The sequence below is a fragment of the Orcinus orca genome, chromosome 18 (genome assembly GCF_937001465.1).
Source record: "Orcinus orca chromosome 18, mOrcOrc1.1, whole genome shotgun sequence".
In the NCBI taxonomy this organism is placed as follows: Eukaryota; Metazoa; Chordata; class Mammalia; order Artiodactyla; family Delphinidae; genus Orcinus; species Orcinus orca.
Genome location: NC_064576.1, coordinates 21,551,545 through 21,574,270, shown reverse-complemented (window position 1 = coordinate 21,574,270; position 22,726 = coordinate 21,551,545). Strand labels below are relative to the sequence as shown.

Here is a 22,726-nt window from a genome sequence, read left to right as displayed (position 1 = left end):
GATCCTAACACATCAGTGAATAGTAGCTTTAACAATGTCTGGAATAATTTTTCACTTTTCTTATGTTTTATACCTTTCCCTGGAAGGCAGGTGTGACATCAGCAATTACAGAAAGCATTAAAGCATAGAACTATTTACACTGCATTTGTCCATTGACATCTTTGTTTAATTTGGCAAATCTGAATCAAACATTTTAAAAGAACTTCAATTAAAACACTCTCTCACAAGTTTTATCTGCCTTGCTGTGTATCCTTATTTTGTAAATTCTCCAAAACTAGTTTATAAATAAAACACAATCCTTGATGTCACTACTGTCTTCAAAAATACTTTCTTGCTATGATCTTTAATAATCTATAATAATCTGAAGGTAATATGCTAATAAATTAAAACGCTTAGTGTTTTAACATGAGAAGATAGATGCTATAATATCACCGGAATATAACAGAATAAACTGTTTTTCTCAATTTCTTTAACAACCAATCTATTGCAACACCTGCATTCTTAATCAATTGACCAAATAGACAATTCTAAGTTGCAAGACAGTAAGTCACCATCCTCACACAATATAAGAATTTTAGGAAAAAAGAGTAAAATTATAGGTAACTTTATCTTCTGCTATTGTCTTAAATCACCATCACCAAGATGCTAAAATTTCTCAGTAAAATATAGTTTTTTTTCTATAAATGGCTGCACCTTTTGAATTCCCATCAATAGTGGATGTGTTTCAATTTCTCAACATCTTCATCAACACTTGTGACCTTTTGGTTTTGTTTTCTTAATGATAGCCATCTTGAAAAGTTTGAGGTGATATCTCATAGTGGTTTGTAAGTTGCATTTCTCTGATGATTAGTGATTTTTGAGCACACTTTCATATACATGTTGGCCATTTGTATGTCTTCTTTGGAGAAATGTCTATCCAAGTACTTAGCTCATTTTTTAATCTAGTTATTAGCTATTTTTGCTATTGAGTTGTAGGTGTTCCTTGCATATTTTTGGAAATTAACCCCTCATCAGATGTACGGTTTACAAATATTTTCTCCCATTCTATAGGTTGTCTTTTCATTTGTTTGACTGTTTCTTTTGCTTCACAGAAGCATTCTAGTTTGATAAAAATCCAACTTGTCTATTTTTGCTTTTGCTGCCTGTGTTTTTGGCATCACAACTATGAAATCATTGCCAAGACCAATGCATATAGCTTTTATCTTATGTGTTCTTCTAGGAGTGCTACGGTTCCAGGGACTTACCTTTATGTCTTTAATCTGTTATACATTGACTTTCTTGTATGACTTTCTTTAATCTGTTATACATTGACTTTCTTGTATGATGTAAGATAAGGGTTCAATTTAATTTTTTTGCATGTGGATATACAGTTTTCCCACCACTACTATGCAGGTTTCTCAAAAACTAAAAATAGAGCTACCACATGATTCAGAAATCCCACTTTTGGGTATTTATCGAGAAGAATTGAAATCAAGATTTTTGAAAAAACATTAGCGCCTCCACGTTCATTGAAGCACCATTCATAATAGTCAAGATGTGGAAACAACCAACTGTCCATGGCAGATGAAAGGATAAAGGAAATATGATATATACACACAATGAAATATTGTTCAGCCTTTGAAAAAGAAAATCCTGCAGTTTGCTACAACATGCATGAATCTTGAGTATATTATGCTAAGAAATAAGACAGTCACAGAAGGACAAATTCTGCATGATTCCATTTATATGAGGTATTTAAAATAGTCAAACTAATAGAAGCAAAGCAGAGAGCAAAATGGTGGTTGCTAGGGGCTGGAAGGAGGGGGAAATGGGGAGATGCTAATCAAGAGGTATAAAGTTTCAGTTATGCAAGATGGATAAGTTCTGCTGTACAATATTTTGCTTATAGTTAACAATATTACATTATATACTTAAAAATCTGTGAAGAGGGTAAATTTCATCTTAAGTGTTCTCATTATAATAATTTTTAATGAACTAATCAAACATTCCCAGAGAATATTTATAATTTTCTTCTCCAATAGATTTTGGAATATAGAATATACATGTTAACAGGAACAAATTCCTATTCCTTTCATTTCTTAGAAGATGACAGTGGTAGTATCAAATTAATATTTCCTAGTGAATTAGTACACATGGGTCAGTGATTAAAGAATATTTCAAATACAAATTTTCAACAATGATGATATTCCAAGGAAAAAACATTTTTTTCAAACAGTTGATGGAGTTTGACAAAGAACAAAAATTACCTACTATATAATTATGGATATATGTTTGAGCTCCTGCCATGTATATACTCCTCAGTTAAATGTGGGAACACAAGGAAGTATAAAATATACCTCCTGACATCAAAGGCTTTGCAATCTAGACACAGAGATTGGATAATAACAAGAAAGATAACTATATAAGGCAATATATTCTAGTGTCTAATGAAAATTATTGAGGCTATTATGGCAAGACTCATTGAGAAGGGAAGTCATGGGCTGAGCCTTTTAGAAACAGAAGGAATAGCATAAACCAAAGATATAATATAGGAATATGCACAAAATGTTCAGAAAAAAATCTATAGGTCTTTTGGCTAAAGAAGAGTCAGTTTTTGAGTTTCTGAATACAGTGCAAATAAATTATTCATTAATCTGTGTTTAAATTTTGAGAAATGTGGAAAAGACTTGGATTAGCTGCAGAAACATATATAATCTAATTTTTAATTTTCTATTAATGATCAAAAAGTGGTGGGGGAATTTTGTTAATACTGAAGTTTGAAAGACACTTGCATAGAGTAAATTGCTCATACAAAATTAATCATAGCTAGTTATGTATTTTGGATGGGTTGCTAAGTCTCTCTTATAAAATGAAAAGCTATTGGAAGAATAAAACTTGTTATTTTTTTAAACATTTTATAGTCTATAGTGCTTCAACCTATAATTTGCACTCAATAAGGTGAGCAGGACTTATTGAACTAATATACTTCAATTACATTTTAAAATCAAACTTCCATACCCTTGGATATACTTAAATGTCAGTAAATGCCTACATAAAAATAAATTCTGTTTCATAAAAACTCTTCTAATTTCCTAACTAAAATGTTAGGAAATGTTCTGTGATCAACTGGCCTTACTGCTATGTAAAGACATGTTCCTTTTGGAGCAAACTGTTGCATTGCATTTATTTTCTCAGTTTAGTCATGATCTAAGGACATATTAGAAGGATCCTAGGTTCTTAATAGAATTCAGGTCATTCAAGGTTAAAGGGAATTACTTGAATGGAAGCTGATGTTGAAATCCAGGTCAGAAAGCCCAACTCTTGCTGCGATGGTGACCCTGCCATGAACAAGTCTTCCCAGCAGCCTCACTGAGGCTTCCTTTTCACCCACATTGGATGCCTAAAGTTCCAAGTACCCAGGAGAGAATAGCTTCAATATATGTGTGAGGAATATCTCAAAAAGTGAATAAATGCAGTCATCTACTCATACTATTGCCAGCAGTGGTGCTAACCATTTGACACCATCCAAAGTCCACATTCTTAAGTGCTCATTACTTCAGTCACTGTGGACAAAGCACCATCTTTAATAGTGAAACAGAAATGAAAAAACCTGTCCAGACAAATGCAATAGCAATGTAATAGTGAGAAAAGTACTGCTTAATGAAATGTAAATGAGATAGTTTGCATTTGACATGTATATTTCTTAAGAGTTTGGCTTTGATTTCAAAATTAAAAAGAATAAAATAAAGAGGCATTAAATCTTGTTTATCACAGCAATGGATATAGTCAAAATGGCAATTTCTTTATTAGCTCCTCTCCAATTAAGAAGTATGATAATTTTAATTTTTCTTTAATATTAGATTAGAATATCTTTTGTTATTTTATAAAAAATTATAATATTTCCAAAGTTATTAAAACAGTATAAATTATCATTTTGGATTTTATAGACATACAATGTGTTTCTTGTCTTTTACAAATATTATTTCTCCTTGGATAGTATATGCACTTTCCATTTTACCACTCAGTATATCTAGATATTGTTTTCTTAAACTAACCAGATATCCTGACAAAACTATTTAGAAAAAGGATGATTCATTTGAAAGTCTTCACAGGCTAATTATCTGTATGTTTATACTTTCTTTCTTGCCAACCTCCTTTTATCTGTACAGCATGTTCAACTCTGGATAAGAGATCAAACATAAAACAGTCAATGACAATTTTATTAGCAGCTAAGATTTTGTCTTTGTTTATAAAATTGATGCTATGAACTAAAATTAAGTTTGAGGGAATAGATTCACTTAATCCAACAATATTTCTCGTAAAAATAATGAAAGATTGGAAATTCCTTTATTCTGCAGATCACTTGCGATCAATTTGTGAGACTCCTTTTATTACCACAATTTAAACATCCAGTGAATTAAAGTCTGGCTGCAAATAATAATAATGAAAAAAATCATAAAATTTCATAGGATTGATTGTAGGTAATTCTGACTCTCATTATCATTTTTCCTGAAACTTTCTGTGTAATTTAAACTATAAACTTTATTGTTCTTTTGCTTTTTATTTTAGATTTTTAAAAATTTCTCTCTTTAATTAGCATAGTCACAATGACTGACAAATGAAGTATCATTCAGAATCTGCCACCTCTGTGAATTACATACATATATGTCTTCCCAGCCAAAATGCTGCATTATATTCATTTAATCTTTCTAAACAATAATTGTTCTCTAAACAAGATCTACAAATAAGATCCTCACATATCTTCACATATCAGTTAATAACCTCTCTTCTTGTAATTGAGTCACAAAAGGTTGAGTCATCAACAATTTTTGAGAGCTACAACAGTTAAATGCTTTTTTAAAAATTCTATTTGAAGTTTTATTGCTGTAGCTATGTGTGACTCATACACTAGAGAAAAGGGTAACAAAAATGTGCTTTTGAAAGGAATAAATATCCCAGGATGAAACACTAGTCCTAGATCAATTCATCTTTCCTTTGAATTTAATACTAATTACACAATTAAGTGTCATTGCATTATTATTTTACTGAAGTCCAAAGCAAGAGGACTGATTATCAGAGAAGTTAATTTTCAAGTGAAAAGGTCAAGGTCATTTGTAATTATTTTCCTTTAGAATTCTATTCCTCTAGGGTTTAAAAAAAAATGTATTGCAGAGGGAAAAAAAATCAGCTAAAGAAACTCAGATATAATGTACCCCTTTAATCTGGAATTTTTCAGAGAAGGGTAGTAGCAATACAGAAAAGGCAGTATTAACTTTGACAAAGGCAACAGGAAATTGTTTGGTGAACTATGACCCTGTAGTAAAACTGAAGTCTAATCACATCCGGATATATAATGTGATATGGATTTGGACATTACCTCATCTTGAATCATTTAGGCATCACTGGCAATGTTTTTGGACCTGTGAACTGCATAAATATAATTTTGAAAATTTATTTTGAGATTATTTTACATGTCTTTATACATTAACACATATATGCATGTACATTATTGCTAGCTGCTTCATTTTTTAATGTCTTCCCTAGAAGTGCTGAGACTAACATTTTTACCCAATGCTGGCACTATGAATCATTACATTCCTATTTTGATGGATTCTTTTCCTATGATTATGTAACTCAATATGAGAGCTGGGAAGAAAGTAATTTTCTGTGATTTAGAGATCAGTTATTTCCAGGCTTTTGGGTATTATATGCAGCAATGGCACACAGCTCTTAAGCATCAATAGTGCAGGTACTCTTTCTAGTGGAGAGCAAATACTTTCCTAATTCACTAAATGTAGCATTCCTGAGGAGTGACATTTTTTCTCATATTACTCTCATATATTTCTCATATTCCTTCCAAATTGTGAATATTTTGCCTGGTTTCCATCCGAATATATATAAAAGATGAATCATAAAGAAACATATTTGCCATATGACTCCAGCTGAAACAAAAAGGTACAGAATTGTACTAAAAAACTCCTGGGTATAATACAAACCTTATAAAGGACACTGCTAAGAAGAGTCCTGCTAAGCTCACTGTTTTACATTCACATTCAACACTGTGGCTTCAGGAAATTCAGGCCCAATGATACTAATCTTTATAACTTGACATTTTTCTCTCTTATATGTTATGCCTTGTCAGACATAATATGTAGTGTTAATGGCACTCAAGGATTAAATATAGAGACTACAGATGTAGAAAACAAGTTATGGTTACCAGGGGGTAGGATACAGTGGGGGTATATACTGGGAGTTTACGATTGACACATACACACTACTATATATAAAATAGTTAACCAATAAGGATCTACTGTATAGCACAAGGGACTCTACTCAATACTCTGTAATGGCCTATATGAGAAAAGAATCTAAAAAAGAGTGATATATGTATATGTATAACTGATTTACTTTGCTATACAGCAGAAACTAATACAACATTGTAAATCACCTATACTCCAATAAAAATTTTTTAAATAAATAAATAATATAGAGACTAAAATAAATTATATTGTAAATAATGAAACAATCCATTTTAAATTGCATATGATTTTAAAAACCCAACATATTTTTATTTCAACAAATGGGCATTCACATGCCAAAAAAAAAAAAGAATCTGATTTCAAACCTTACATCTTTCATGGAAATTCACTCAAAATGGAAATGGATCATGGACCTAAATATAATGCACAAAACCAAAAACCTCTTAGAAAATAACATGGGAGAAAATCTAGGTGACCGTGAATATGGTAATGACTTTATAGATACCACAAGAGGCATAATCCATAAAATAAATAATTGATAAGCTGGATTTCATTAAAATTAAAAATGTCTGCTCTGTGACATACACTGTCAAGAGAGTTAGAAGACAAGCCACAGACTAGGAAATATATTTACAAAAGACATCTGATAAAGATGCATTATCCAAAGTACACAGAAAACTCTTAAAATTCAACAATAACAAAACAAATCACCTTATTTTAAAAATGGGCTGAAGAGCTTAACAGATACCCCATCAAGGAAGATATACAGATGGCAAAACAGCACATGAAAAGATGGTCCAAATCATATGACATCAGGAAAAGGCAAATTAAAACAATGAGATACCGCTACAAAGCTATTAGAATTCCTAAAATCTGGAACACTAACACCACCAAATGCTGGTGAGGTTGTGGAGCAACAGGAATTCCCATTCGCTGCTGGAGGGACTCCAAATTGGCTGTTTTGGAAGACAGTTTGGTGTTTTCTTACAAAGCTACACATACTCTTATCTTATGATCTGAGATTTATGCTCTTTGGTATTACCCAAATGAGTCAAAGACTTATGTCCTCATGAAAACCTGCAAACGGATGTTTATAGCATTTTTATTCAAAATTTCCAAAACTTGGAAACAACCATAACATCCTTCAGTAGGTGAACGGATAAGTAAACTGTGACACATCCAGACAATTGAGTGTTATTCAGCGCTATAACAAAATGAGGAATCAAGCCACGAAAACATATGAAAGAATTGTAAATGCTTATTACTAAGTGAAAGAAGTCCATCTGAAAAGTCTGCATAGTGTATGATTTCAACTATATGACATTCTGGAAAAGGCAAAACTCTGGAAGCAGTTAAAAGATCAGTGGTTGCCAGGGAGGGATGAACAGACAACACACAGTGAATTTATGGGGGAGTGAAAATATGCAGTATTATACCATTATAGTGAATACATATCACTATGCATTTGTCAAAACCTATAGAATGTACTGCATCTACAGTGAATCCTAATGTAAACCAATGAGTTTGGGTGATAAAAATGTATTAATGTAGATTAATCAATTATAAAAACTGTACCACTCTGGTATAAATTGTTTACGTTGGGGATGGCTTGGCTTTTGTGGGACCAGCAGATATATGGGAACTCTTCATTTTCTGATCAATTTTGCTGTGAACCTAAAATTGCTCTAAAATAAAATTTTACTAAAAAAGAAAAATATAATCCTTAATGTTATAAAGCTGTCTTTCTAGTATTCCAATGATAAATTCATTGAAATAATTATCTTTATTTTAACTTACAAGCATTACCACGTAGATGTAGTCACTTCAGGCAGAGATCTTAGAAAATGGAATAGTGAAAATACCGATATCCGATACCATAATCTCTATATGTATCATAATTCTAACAACACTTATATTACATATTGTGTGTACGTGAAGTTTTAAATCAATGAAATATTATGAGAACTATACCCATTGTATTTTTTGTCTATGCTTGATTCTAAGAAATATGACAGAAATTACATTCTTAAAAAATTGTGTTTGGAAAATATAAGAATATTGATAAATAGTAATTCTGAATTTATAAAAAACTGCATAATAAGTTTCTGTCTGCCACATGTGTGTGTTGTCCTAATTCACTAACTCATTCAGCACTTTTCTAGCTGTATCTAAAATGTGCTTTTATACCATTTTGAATAATTTAGAATTACATAACCCATGTCTAAAGTTACTCAAACATCTATTTTTTCTTCCATGAAGTTGAGTGTCCTACCTAAACACAGAAGCAAAGTATGTGCAAGGGTAAGACATACATTCTTTATGATTCTATATGGCCTGTAAATATTCATTGTCATGACAGACAGTCTGGTGAAGACCAGTGCCCTGAGAATGAAACAAAACAAAGTAAACAACGACAATAAGAAAGCATTCCAATTCTGGCCTTATTACTCTTACTAACTATGTAATGTAAGGCAAACTCCTTTATTTGTAAAATGAGAAAATTAGAATAAACTCTAGAAGTTTACGATGTGCTGTTATCTCAGAATTGTGTTTCCTGCATCATAATACAATGCTTTCAGATATATATTTCTAAGCCAAAATACTTCAGAATGCTAGGAATAGAACCAAAACATGTCCCTGAAAGCCTTAATTGATGAAATCATATGTAGCACTTAAACTGATCTTATTCTTCCAGAATCATGACTCCTCTGAACTTTATTGTTCCTTTTCTTATTCTACCATGTATCAGTATATTAACTTATAACAGTATGAGTCATGAAAACACAGTAATGGGGACTTATATATCTTTAGACCGCTCATAACACCAAATAAAGGGATGGAAATACATTTAACATCCATTCACTAATGATACTTTCATCACTGATAACACCACGAATTTAAAATTGAACATGTTCATCTTGGCAACAAAATGATTCATTTTGCGTGTAGCATCTGTTCAAGAACTTTATAACATCAAATATGATGACAGGACAATGAAACGCCTGGAGATTTACACAGGCAACTCAAAATACCTTACCATTTACAGATAATCAATTTTCTCACTGGTAGAGCCTTAGAGATGTAAGAGGCAATAATTATTTGTGGAAGGTCAGGTCTTCTGCTTTCCATATTTCACATTTCTGAAATAATTCTCTATTTAAAAATTGTGCAATTTTAAATCATTTAAATTGGAAATACATGAATGATTCTGTATATGTGTGTGCAGTTTGTTGTTTTGAATTGTTTCCATTCTTTATTCACTAATCTGTTGACATTCACTAACAGAAGAGTATTTTTCTAATTGTTTATACTTTCAAAGCAGCTAGAAAAGGATTCTACATCTGGCAGTCTCCTCTATGTTCCACATACATAGAATAGATGTGTGTATAGTAAATATAAATTCAACTTTAAAAAACTAGATGGGTTCTAGAGAATAGATAATGGAGTTTATTTCCATATAAGACAGAAAGTTGTTAAAGAATATAATTTTAATAATATAATCATCTTATAATTCAATGATAAACAACTATTATGTCCTATAATTTATTATAGTTATAAGTCTCAGGGAATATTTGGACAAATATCTATATTTCAGGATGTATGGAATTAAAAAGTCACAAAGAAACATTGTATTTTTAATCACATGTGTGCTCCTCATTAAAGAGATCATTCTTGATTTGGCTGCCCAGATATATAGGACCACTCCTCCTTGTAACTGTCTCCTTTCCTATTGTAAAAGATTGTCCTTGTATGATATTCCATCTTCTTAAGAAGAAAACTGCAGCCATTCATGCTTGAACCAACAAAGTGTTCAGGGAAAAGAAATAGAGAAGAAACCTCAAATTCATTGTAAAACCATTTCCCAATTACCAGGAGATCCAAACTTCTCTAAATAGTCAGGATTTTCTGAACATGGATACTCCTTTTCATGTACAGAACAGCCTCCTCCAAAGATAATTATGTAGAAAGTCTTACATATAAGAAATATTGTGATCTTCCCTTAGATATATATTTGTTTGTGTTAAAAAAAAACCAGATTATTGTCCAACAATTCTGCGTTATTGGTATTCTTCTTTTAAAAGTACCTTTGATTATACCTCTATTAGTTATCATAGAATAATAAATAATACAAATAAATTACACATATGAGACTATCTATCATTATCTATTTCATCTTTAGTAGTTCTCCAAAAAATATATATATGTATCATATATATTTATATATATAATTATGTATGTATTGCCAAAAAGTTCATTCAGGTTTTTCTGTAACAGCTTACGGGAAAACCCGAATGAACTTTTTGGCCAACCCAATATATGTAAAGATATAAACCAGTATATTAAAAAATTTTCTTTTTAATGACAAGGGGATAGTCATATCACTTTCGTCAATCCTGGATTAAAGCTTAAGCATTTTAAAGTAATTGAATCAAAGCATGAGAGCAGCTTAGATGATACTGCTACTTCCATTTACTTACTATTAGAGCAACAAGGAAAAACTTTGTGATATGAGATTGATTCAAGAGGGAGAATCAGCATTATTGATATAATCCTTTTTTATATAGATTGCAAAATTATCATCCCAGTATGGAGATCAATGGAAGATACCTGAAGAACACTCATAAATTTCCAATAAGTATTTTCATGGTTATGTAGTGAAAGTAATTTGTTAAATACACATTAATACAATTTGTGTCTAACAGATTGACAGAATCGAAAGGGTTTCATCCAGTATGATTATACACTACTATCACAGTACTACAAACATTCAAGATTCAGACATGAATCAGAGCTTGCCCTGATATGCAGTGAACAAAATGTAACTTCTGTTTAAATTTAAAAAAAAAAGAATCCTTGGTTAATGAGAAGTCTAATTTTTTTTGAATGCCCAGGTACAATATAAATAAGGCTGAAGAATTAGGATTTAGGACTCTGAATCTGACAATTACTTGCAGAAAGAGACCACCTTGGCCTTGTAAGTAAATAATCAAACAGGGAATATAATTAAAATTATTCTGTAGTGGGAGGGAGAAGACATGAAATACAGGTAAAATAACCAAAGTTCTGAGTGATTATCACCAGTCACAAGACCCATTAAGAGGTAAAGACCATCACTAGAGTTCCCAACTCTCAACTACTTGTAGTAGGGAAACAAATTACATAAGAAAAGTTCCATCATGAATTAAACAGTTAAGCCCTTACTCTTACTCTTTGGAAACCATAACTATTCCTACATCATTGTAAGTAATATCCAGACTCTTATAGGATTTCAGTATTGGGGTTGAACCTAATTTGGAGGATATTTTTACATGACTCCATAAGCAACTTTGTTCTGTCTTTGATTTTAAGTTGAAGACTGAATATTATATATACAATGAACGAAGATTTAAAAAAAATATTTCCATCACTCAAAAGAGAAGAATGTTCCTGAGGACATGTCTCTGTCTGCATTCATGGATCCATTCCAATGATCCTGCAGGCATGGGGATTTCTTAAGTCTCTCTAATACCTCTATGCACTTGATTAGGATCAGGAAATATTGGCAGATACTCTACTGAGCAATAACATGAATTCTGCTCTTGATTTGTTCTTTTCTTTCGAGTGTAACATTTAAATTTATGCTTTGGAGGGTTTACTAATTATTGTGCTGAATATTTTTTAGTGGATAAACATATAAGCATTACATATGCACTCAGATTTCCTTTTAGTAAGTGTTAATTTAAAAAAGAATTCCCATCTTTGTCCTTTCCAACCTTAAAAGTTACTGGAGAAATTTAGGTTTTCAATGGACCTTTTAATATATAATATTTTATTGCTTTATATTAATATATGCAATGATTTTTTAAAAACTTAGTGATATGATGTCATAATGAACTCATAACTGTTCTTCATACCATGCCACACAGGCTCCTACTGTTTTTAACAGGGAAGTCTTCTCATTCAAAATCAAAGAAACAATGTATATTTAGCTAGTAGTGCAGAAAGTTGAGTGTTGAAGACCAACACATTTAATAGAACATTCACGAATCACTAAAATAGTGTAAAGTAAATTAAAAACATCCTTCCTCATAGGAAATATGTTCCTTCCTAACCCTGTGCACGGATCTGAGTGGTGTTCAGGAAACAGAACTAAATTATCTTAAATCCGTTTTGCCTTGTGAAAATCTGCTGTATGATTGATTCTATAATCAGAAAGAAGAAAATAAAATCATTTCTATTTGTATTGAGTGGGAAAATGATTTGCCAGAAAGGGAAAACCACGGGTCAGACTTAAAGTTTGGTTCCATGTCAATCACATTGAGACACTTAATGGCCTTTTTGCACATGGTGAAGAAACTGCTTCTGTGTGGGTGACGACAAACAGAAATCTTGTTTTTGCTTGTTTGTGCTTGTGTGCCTGCGTGCATGTGTATGCGTTAATCTTGACTTGACTGAATTACAGATTAGACTAACTGAAGAAAGCACATTTAAAAAGAGGGTTTTAATTTTAGTTTTATTGTAGTTAGCAGTATTTTTAATTTTCTTGAAAGGCACCCAAGAATAATTACCTTTGTGAACCAAAAATATACAAAACTGTACAGAATAAATAGTTCATAAAAATCTAGCTATACTTTCTTGTAAAATAAAGCTACGTTGTCCCAGTCTTGAGGCAACTTAAACTACTTACCCTTTATATGTTCCTTTTGCTACTAATTTATGGCAACTACCAGTTTACATCAATAAAAATAAAATAATATTTCCTATTTGTTTTACACCAGCAAATTCTTACTTGCCACAAGAAACATATTTCTACTGTGGTATTCAAATTTACAAAGGATTAATGCTATGAAAGAAACCAAACTTAATAGATGCACTAATCATATTTACAGTTGAATATCAGTAGCATTTTTAAAATATCCCAAGAATAAGAATTAAACTTTGAGCACAAATGACGTACCTTAATTCACAGCAGCATTAACAAGATTGTCCACACAAAATGTGCAGAAAAACCAAAAAGTTTTCTTATCCATTCCACCTGAACTGTTAATCATTTCCATTTTTAAATTCAGAAAGCATAGCAGGGGCATTTTTAATCATCAAAGGTTCAAAGTTTTGAGCCACTCATAGCCTATATAATTCAACCTTCCATTTTTTCTTTACTGTTACTATTTGTAATTTTAAAGTTCCAGTTCCTTTTGCCTTTATTGCAAGAAAACTAGGTGTATCTAAGAATTTACATTTTTGTGGTATATATACTGGTTTTATAAACAATATATTTCTTACATATTATAATTACATATATAGGTATACTTTTTAAACGACAAAATCCAATTCTATTTAATCCATGGATAATATAACTCAAGAAAATAAGGGTTGCTTAAATTTTGAACCCTTTTAGATGTGCAAGAGGACTTCTGTGAAACACTTTATGTATATGGGAAAATATTACTATAATCCTTGAATGATTTACATGCAAGGATTTATTTTATTGGGGATAGATAAAATTGCCTGAAGACAATGCAATGGCTTCTCCCAGTTATCCCTGAGTTTCTTTTTATTCTTTTTTCCCCATAGGATTACTGCTGTGCTTAAGTTCTGATTGATGATACACTCATATAAGGCACTTATTTACAAGGTCTAGACTTAAGACAGAATCACAGCATTTCTGCAAAAGCCTTCTAACTCTCTATGTTTGCTGCTCCAGGACTTCTAAGTAGTCAGGTTCAGCATGTAAGTTAGCTTTCAGCTCAAAATACTCATTTTTAGTCTGTTCCACTAATACCTTCCTCGGCCTTGAGTACATTAATGTCTCCATCAACTTTAACTCTTCATGGGCTCCTGGATAATGTACCTCCATATCAGGCTGAACTTGAGCAATGTTTTTCCTTAGGTATTCTGTGATTCCCAGTTGCTGAAGGTCTCTTTCTCTCTCTAAAATGTTCCTATATAACGAACTGGCATCCTGGAAGGATAAAAATTCAGTGGATTTGTCTGTGACTTTGTACTTCATATTTGATCCTGTGAGAGGGGAATGATTTTCTCGTTCTAAGAGACTTCTTTGGAGATGTTTTGCATCACTTCCCTCTTTCTCATTCCTTTCTTCTTCTTCTTCCAGATGCTTTGAGCCAAAGGATGGGCTTCTATAGACGTGAACCACAGGGCTCACCATGTGCTGCTCATAGAGTGATGCTGTGGGTCTCTCAGTAGTGTGGTGAGTTGTTTTATGGCCGTACATGCTATACTGGAGATGCACAGGACTGTTGTCTCTCATCTGTTCATCAGCTTGTTTCTTTTTGTATCTTCTCCTACGGTGGAGAACAAGAACCACTATCCCTGCAGCACAGAACACGATAGTTATGAATACAATCAGCAGTCCTAGTATTAAAACAGATAGTGGTACAGCATCGGTAAGTGATTTAAAAATAGTGTCCGCTGTAGTTGTGGCTGTAGGAGTATTGACCATTACGTAACTAGTCTGAGTTGGCAAGGATGGGTTATTGACCAAACCTGGGCAAAGAAGTTCACTGTTAAGTGCTCTCAATTCCTTTTTGTCTAGGTGCTCTGGAGAGGTGCAGAGTATTTCATCTGTCACTGTGTTCTTACTTAATTTTTGTATCCATTGCTGCAATCCAACCAGGTCACAGGAACAATCCCAGGGGTTGTCCTCAAGGTCAATCTGGGTCAGTAAATCAAGGTCATCCAAGATATTACTTACAGGTAGATGGGTAAATTGGTTTGTTTTAAGGTTTACCCTCATAAGAGGAACCCCTGAAAAAATATGTGGTGGTAAAACTTGCAGGAGGTTGTTGTTTAAATAGAGGACTTTAAGTTTAGGCATTGGGTTGAAGCTACCAGGTAATATTTCCTTAACGCCATTGTATTCAAGATATAAGTACTCAAGATTGTGGAGACCAAGGAACATCCCTCCACTTAATTTAGTCAGATGGTTACCATTCAGATAGAGCTTTTGTAATCTTGTTAAATTCACAAACGATCCTTCTTCGAGAACCTCAATGCGATTGTTTCCCAAGTGAAGCATTTCCAAAGTGAAGTATTCCACTAGATCAGACTTCATTAAGGTATGAATAATATTCCCTGCCAGAATAAGCTTTCTAGGATTTTGCGGAGGAGGTTTTAGATCTGATAAGCTTTCAATATTGCGCTCTTGACAGTGTATTAGAAGTCCTGATGGGGAGAGTACTTTGCAGTTACAAGGAATAGGACAGTAGAGTCCTGGAAGTTGAGTGAATGGCTTTGTAATATAAGGTATTAAACCTGGTGCTTTGGTGGGTGGTTTTGAAAGAGACGTGGTCTTGGTTGACATGCCACCATCACTTATTGAAGATGTTACTGCCAGATGTAATGATCCTGAAGGGTCCTCGTGTTCTTCAAACACTGGTGGAGTGGAGCAAATTGATTCCTTTTTCAGCCGGCTCAGTATGCTTCCTTTGAAAAATGGAGGGCTGTTGCACACAATATCACCAATTATAGACTGAGGGGGCATGTTTTCCAACCAAAGTTTTAGCTGTAATAAGTCACAATTGCAGGCCCATTTATTGTCCTCCAACTGGAGATCCAATATTCTGCCAATGTGTTCTAAAAAACCAACATAAGGCAATGTTTGCAACTGATTTCCACGAAGATCTAGATGGGTTAAAGGAACAAATCGAAATATGTTTGGAGGAAGACTCTCAATAGCATTGTCATTTAAAATTAACACTTTAAGTCTGTTGAGCTTGCTAAAGGCACTTGGTTCAATCACTGTAATAAAATTGTTATCTGCTTGTAGGAATTCCAGGTTTTCCAGTCCATGGAAAGTATCCTCTTTAAGAATTTCTAAAGAATTGTGATTGATGTGAAGTTGCTTAAGAAGGCCAAGGCCATTAAATGCACCAGTCTCAATATCTGCAATATTGTTAAATCCAAGGTGTATTGAGATAGCATTGGTAAGCCCAGAAAAGTCATTTGTGTGAAGCATTGTCAAACCATTATTTACTAAACTTAAGTGGAAAGGTCGTGATGGTGGCACGCTTATTTGGGATAACTTCTTGATACCTTTCTCTTCACAATTTATTAGCATCGTGCTGTCTTTTTCCTCACAATTGCAAAGAGAGTCACAAGAACCTCTGGCTGAGGCAGAGGACATTGGTGATTGGGACTGTGATGATATACAGGCAAGGAGAGATGAATACAAGAGATGACTCCAAAGTTTCATGTTGTCCTGTGATGGATCTGATTCTGTAAGATAAAATGCAATAGCAATGGGCTTCAGTGGCCAGGAGCAGGGAGGAAATGAATCTGACATTTTCAAAATGATAGGTTTTCCTCTAAAAGGCAAAATATTATTATTCTGAATATATAAATACATTGCTGAGTCCACATTTTCTTTTACTTTTTACAAATATTATGACTGGCAGGTTTATTTTACTTTTAACTTGCATTGTGATAAAAATCTAAAATTTAGGTCAGGGAGAATTTAAAATGTCAACTCAATTGTCTCAAATCTACCAAATAATCTGCATTTTAATAGACATGAGGGGTGTTGGCTAAATGGACCATTGATACTTTGATATGATACAAAAATGTATACTTGAGAAGACCCTGGCTTTTTTTATTTTTTAGCTCAAACTAGATGAATCTAAGGCTGAAGGATTACAATAAAAGACAAATATGTAGGTATTAGCCAGAAGCAGAGAGACCTGTAGGGAATTCAAAGATGATCGTTAGAAGGAATGTATGTTTGCATGCATTATACACTTCCTTTAGTTTTGTTTTTGAACTGGATATCACAATATAACATCTAATAACTCTGTGTTTAACCTGCGTTGATTTTGGCTTAAGATACTTATTAATTCCATTATTTATTTAAAAACTTTGAGAAAAAATATGTCTCTATATAGTAAAGTTGAACTTTATAAAAGATTTTGTTTTAACTATGTTGTCTAGGGCAGTTTGTATAAGCCTTGTAGTATCAGATATATATGCTTAAAGGCATCCATTCAAATTTCACTTCAGTCACACTTTATATTGAATTTCTAGAGGTGGAATATTCACTGCTACTTTTAAATTCTACTATGGATAAGGTTAATATCATAAAAAATAAAGAAGAAAAATTGATCTTTAACACATATTTCAGGCTATTATAAAAGAACAAACAATGCCTCATATAAATTTCTAGCAAATGACTCCCTAATGAGGTCTTGAACCAGGTTTTAGGGCACTGAATGTCATCACATAGTTAAGCAGTTGATCTTTATTATGAGGCTTAATGTTGCAAACAATGAACTATAAAGCAAGCTTCACTATATTAAAATATTTGAGGATATCTCTAATTCAGGAAATAAAAAATGACAGTTCAAGATAACAATATCACATATTCCAACTCCTTAAAAATGTAATACCTGCACCTGACATAGCAATTAAAAAAAAAATTCTAACTCTAAAATGACAGCAGTGGTGTGGTAAATACTTTGAAGTCTAATGGTATCTAATTTTATTCCCTTCTTTTAAATATTGCACTTTAAATTTATATAGACTAAATCGAAAGGTAAAGAAACACCACATCTTACAACTATTCGACTTTTGGAAATGATAATTGCTTTCATGTTTCTGGATGGAATGTGAACTTTGAATCTAATTAAAAATCACAATTAGATAATACATCCCAGAATCCAATCAATAATCCTGAAAACAAACTTTCACTCCATGAAAATACATTGTCTTATTGAAAACATGTATAGTATGAAGTTCCTGAAAGGTAAAAGGCAACCAAAGACATCAAACAATAGAGTCCCTTTCTATATAAAGGGAAAGTTAACAGGCTGAATGTTTCCATAGGGAAATAGTTTGATTTTAAACAGCTCTGAGGGCTATGCTTAGAATCAAGCAGCTTGAAGTTGGAAGTCTTCATCTTGTGGATTAGCATCCACAAACACTGAAACTACTTTTCCATAGATTACCAAGAAAGAATACTATGCATTTCACCAGGCACAGTATCTTAAGAAAAGAGTAAATAACTTCCAGATGAGACTCTCTCCTCTCGTTATTTTTTTTTAATCTTATGTGCATTTTATGCTCTTCAAAATGTCCTAGGGAACAGTTTCTAGTCTTTTCAGAAATACACACAAATGTGAAAAGTGGTTCTATATTGACAATCTGATACAGTGTTAAAGAGGTAAAAAAATCTCTATTTACATATTTTCAAGTCAGGAAAAAATAAAAGTGGTATACAAAATACAAAGAATCTTTTCATATTGTGCTTGTATTTCAAATACAACAATGGTGTTTGGAAGTAATCTTCCCTTCAAAAAGCACAAATAATTCAGTTTCCCATAACAAACTGCATGCTGTAAAAGAAATAGTAGCATATTATTTTACTTGTTCTTCTCTACAGCCAGCTGTTGGACTAAATGTCTGCTGCTCACAGAAAACAGGCATCTGCTACAGCATTAGTTGTGCCAGTGAGCAAGAATGAAACTGGATATCCTTTAATGCAAAGTTATTTTTTTTTAAAGAGGCAAACAGAAATTCAATCACTTTGGGATAATGCAAAAATATGTATAAGGAAAGCCTGGAAACATTCATCTTACCTGTAAAGCAAAGACTTCCTGACGTTATCTGTAATGCACAGCTGGAAGAGATGTTCAAAGTAAATTCAATTTCTTTATTAAAAAAGAAAACACCGACCACCACGTACTTTCTTCTCAAATATCACTTTTTGGCAAGTCCCATCGCTTTATAAAGTTAAAACCTCTGGTCAAACACAAAATGCTGAGCATTTCATTGAAAATATTTCAAGCAGAGTGCATACTAGATCATCCTGAAGCAGTTGTCCTTTTATTCCCCAATTAAAATTCACGGCATACTTCACAGCTATGCTGACTTTTTTTGCATATAGTTAACCATTTGCAAGCTGCCGAGTGCAGTAAATAAACAAGATGTGTAACAGAGCTGGGATTGATCACTCTTGCTTTCTTAGGCTGTAGATGCAAGCTGCAGCAATGTTCTCTTTTCTCCCTTTCTAGTCTTTCTTGTTAGTTCAGTTTGTTATTAGTCAGATTGCCAAGGGCTGGGAGGTAGGCGTAAATAGACTTCTTGGCTTTTGACTCAGCCTTTAAGCCCTTCCCCATCAGAGCGCTTTAATAGGCCAGTGTCATTTAACACAAGAGACAGCTCCACCTTGGGACTCAACTCCTCCTCTGGCAAATGGTTTTTCCTCTCCCTTTAAATACCAAATACAGTGCAAGTGAATTTTGATGCGAATAATTACATGTTTCTTTAAATGTTTAATAATATTGTGTTATACAGCAGGCTAAATAATACACTATATTAAATTCTCATCTAACAGTACTGTACTGTTTGCACATGTGTGCAGAAAAACTGCAAGTATGCTACCAATAGAATAGTTACTTCAGTTTTATTGTTTTTAACTGGTATTTATGGTTGAAATTGTGCACTAATTAAATCTTAACATGTTAACATGAACTGCTTTCCTGAAACATTTGTATTCTTGTATTCACCATTTGAAAAAAAATCTTTAAAGCCTCATGTCTGAGACTCTAAGCTTTATACTTCTTTTCTTTCCCTACAGCCAACGTTCAACAATGAGATTAGAAATGAGGTTCTTTTTTCAGGTAGATAGTATTTATTTGGAATGGAAATATGATCAGTTAAAAATACCTTCAAGAATCTTCATTACATATGGTTGTCTCTAGTTGAAAACAGCCTATCACTTTCAAAAATATGAAATTATGTCTTTCCAGATAAAATGAAACAAGTTAAATGAATACGTAAAAATTAAAATAACCTGATTTTTATGGTACTAGCTTAGGGAGCATTTTTTTCCTAAAAAGATTATATTTAAAAAGTTACTTGTTTCTTCAACTCTTAAAAGTTTCTGAATCATCACTAATAAAACTCTCAACTGTCAGATTCGTTATTTCCCCAAATGCCTATGTTTTAAAACTCACTCCTCTTTACCTACATTCCAAGGACCTGGACTTTTTCAGAGCCAAAATGAATATACTAGATGCTATCATTTATTCATTTTGAAACAGGCTATGTTTAGAAACACTCTTCCCTATAGGTTCTAGAGGTTACCTATATTATGTTAGGTCTCATTTCAGAAAAAGTATTTTTTAAGAGGTTTTATGCAGCTTATATCATCGAAATGGGAAGATACAGAGTAGATTATTATTTAATGATTGTCTGCAGTTATGCTCTCAAATTCACAAAGTTTTCATATCCTTAATGTGGAATAGTTGTTTTAAAAGCTAAGGATTTTGAGGCAATTTCTAATTTTCTTTATTTTACAGCTTCAAACTAAGTTCCTCATTTAATAGCACTGTGTGCTTTGATAGAATAGAGATTATAATACAGATGAGGGTGTGGAGAAAGAGAATAAAGATAAGGAATAAGATAATAAGGAGAATAAGAGAGAATAAAGGAAATGAATTACTTTTGGGCACAGTCTGCTGCTAACTGAGAGCCAAGTTAACTTAAATCAGTCTAATGATTTAGACAGGTGGTGACAAAACAGAGTTAGAATCAGTGAGAAAACAAGGAACTAGAATAATTTTTCTTCTAACACTGTAGACATAATTCTCCAAATGCATTCATTTAGGTTTTGGAGGCAAAATAACACGAGAAATGCTCTGGAAGTATAGTCTGTGGTGGAAAGGTTGTTCAAATAGCCATATGGGACAAATGGAAATAAATTCCTTATAAACTGATATATCTTCTCCAGCTTGAGGTTGTGTTGATTTTATTCATAATATATACCTAGTATATATTTGCTGTTATTTTTCTTGAATCCTTTGCCTATATATAATATGTTATCTTTTTCATGCATAAATTACTGGTTAACTACACAATAGTCAGGGATAAAAGGAGTGACTAACAAGCCTTTGAAAAAATTCTCTACAATTTTCATAAGTTTTGGGTGGGAACATAAAGAAAGGTTAGGTGAAGAATTATTGTTTGAGAAACATTCTGTAACTTTTAACTTAATTCAAAGGAGTAATATTGATAATGAATTACTTAGCATTACCTCAAAATTAATAGTAAAGTACATAACAGCACATTTGAAATGATTATAGCTAAATCCACCCAGCTCTATGTTTTGTTAACTACAGTTCCTCAGTTGTTTCACTAAGTCAATAATGCAGTCATTCTTTCCAAAATGCTCATGGCAGAATGTGTTAATTATTGTTGGACAACATTTATTTTAGCAACATTTTTAATTTCCAATGATTACCTGGAAAAGTATTTTCCAGTGTAGCTTGCTCCAAGTTTTAATAATAAATATCTTAAGTGATCACAATAAATACTCAATTTTATTACTCTTTCCACATAATTTACCCCAGTGACTCTATATTGAAAAATACTAAAAAGTAATCTTTTTAAATCATATCTTCTAAGTTATGCTTTTTAGAATGTGCATCTTAAATAGCAAACGTGAAAATATTCTTGTCACATTGAAGAGTACCAAGCAGTCAAAAGAAATAAACGTATCTGTGTTAGTCTCCTTAGAGCAGCAGCATATGTAAGGCAGCACAGTACTTTCGATATCAGGACTTAGGAGAAGGCCTTTCCTTCCCTGCTTATCCAATGCGACACAGACCAGATGGAAGAATATTTTATGAAATTTATTGGACCAATACTTTATCTGGAACAAAGAGAATAAAAAAAAAGATTGTTCACTGGAAAGAGGGAAAAAAATTAACAGTGAAAGAGATTTATTAATTCTGTATAGGTCTAGTTCTACTTCAGAACACCTGCCCACCTTCTTCAGTGCCACATTTAAGTGGTCAAGTGAAGATGTATAGCAGATTGATTCCAACTCAAGAAAATGGAAGGTTTGAAGAGAGAGGTCTTTGCACCATGTGCAATGTAGAATGAGACATATTTAAATACTCTGAAGGTAGAATGTATAAAACTTGATGACTCTTTGGGGATGATAATACTACAGATGGTCTTTCAATATTCGTTGGTGATTTCATTCTTTTAAGAAAGAATTTAAAGAAATAAGTCTAAATAAATGTCACTTTTTAAGTAAATACTTGTATCATTAATGTAAAAGAAAAATACAGCACACATACTTGAGAAACAGTTATTGTGGGCTCTGTCTGCTCTGCACCCTCAGGGAATTACAGTGAAATTCATGATAATGCTATGAAGACTGAATATTACAAGTATTTTCAAATAATGTCTAAATTTATAGATCTGTAGGGATCTTGTGCACTGGTTTTATAAACATTAATAAAGACATTTTGTTTTTTCTTATTTCGAAGTAAAAGTTTTCTTTAAAATAATGCGTTGAAGTCTACTTGAAAAAATAATTTGACGTATATACATAAATTCCATTCACAGAAAATAATAATAAAAGAATATTGCCTATCTTTCACAATGCCATGCTATACAGTAACCTTTGAATTTGATTCCCAAATATTGAACTTAGGATTCTCTTTCATGTTTCAGTGAAAGAGAAGCCCCAAACTCTTTACCAT

The 22,726-nt window shown here is 32.5% G+C and overlaps 1 protein-coding gene across 1 annotated transcript; it reads right to left on the bottom strand.

The window, feature by feature from the left end:
* Positions 1-12,713: 12,713 nt before the first annotated feature.
* SLITRK6 (SLIT and NTRK like family member 6) lies at positions 12,714-19,308 on the bottom strand. The gene is made up of 2 exons (XM_004276831.3): positions 18,809-19,308; positions 12,714-16,457 (listed from the first exon to the last, which is right to left on the bottom strand). The coding sequence occupies exon 2, from the start codon at positions 16,432-16,434 to the stop codon at positions 13,906-13,908; it is 2,529 nt and encodes an 842-aa protein (XP_004276879.1). The 5' UTR covers positions 16,435-16,457; positions 18,809-19,308; the 3' UTR covers positions 12,714-13,905.
* Positions 19,309-22,726: the final 3,418 nt, after the last annotated feature.

Coding starts and splice junctions, on each gene's coding strand:
- SLITRK6 (XM_004276831.3), bottom strand. CDS start 16,434: ATGAAACTTTGGAGTCATCTCTTGTATTCATCTCTCCTTGCCTGTATA.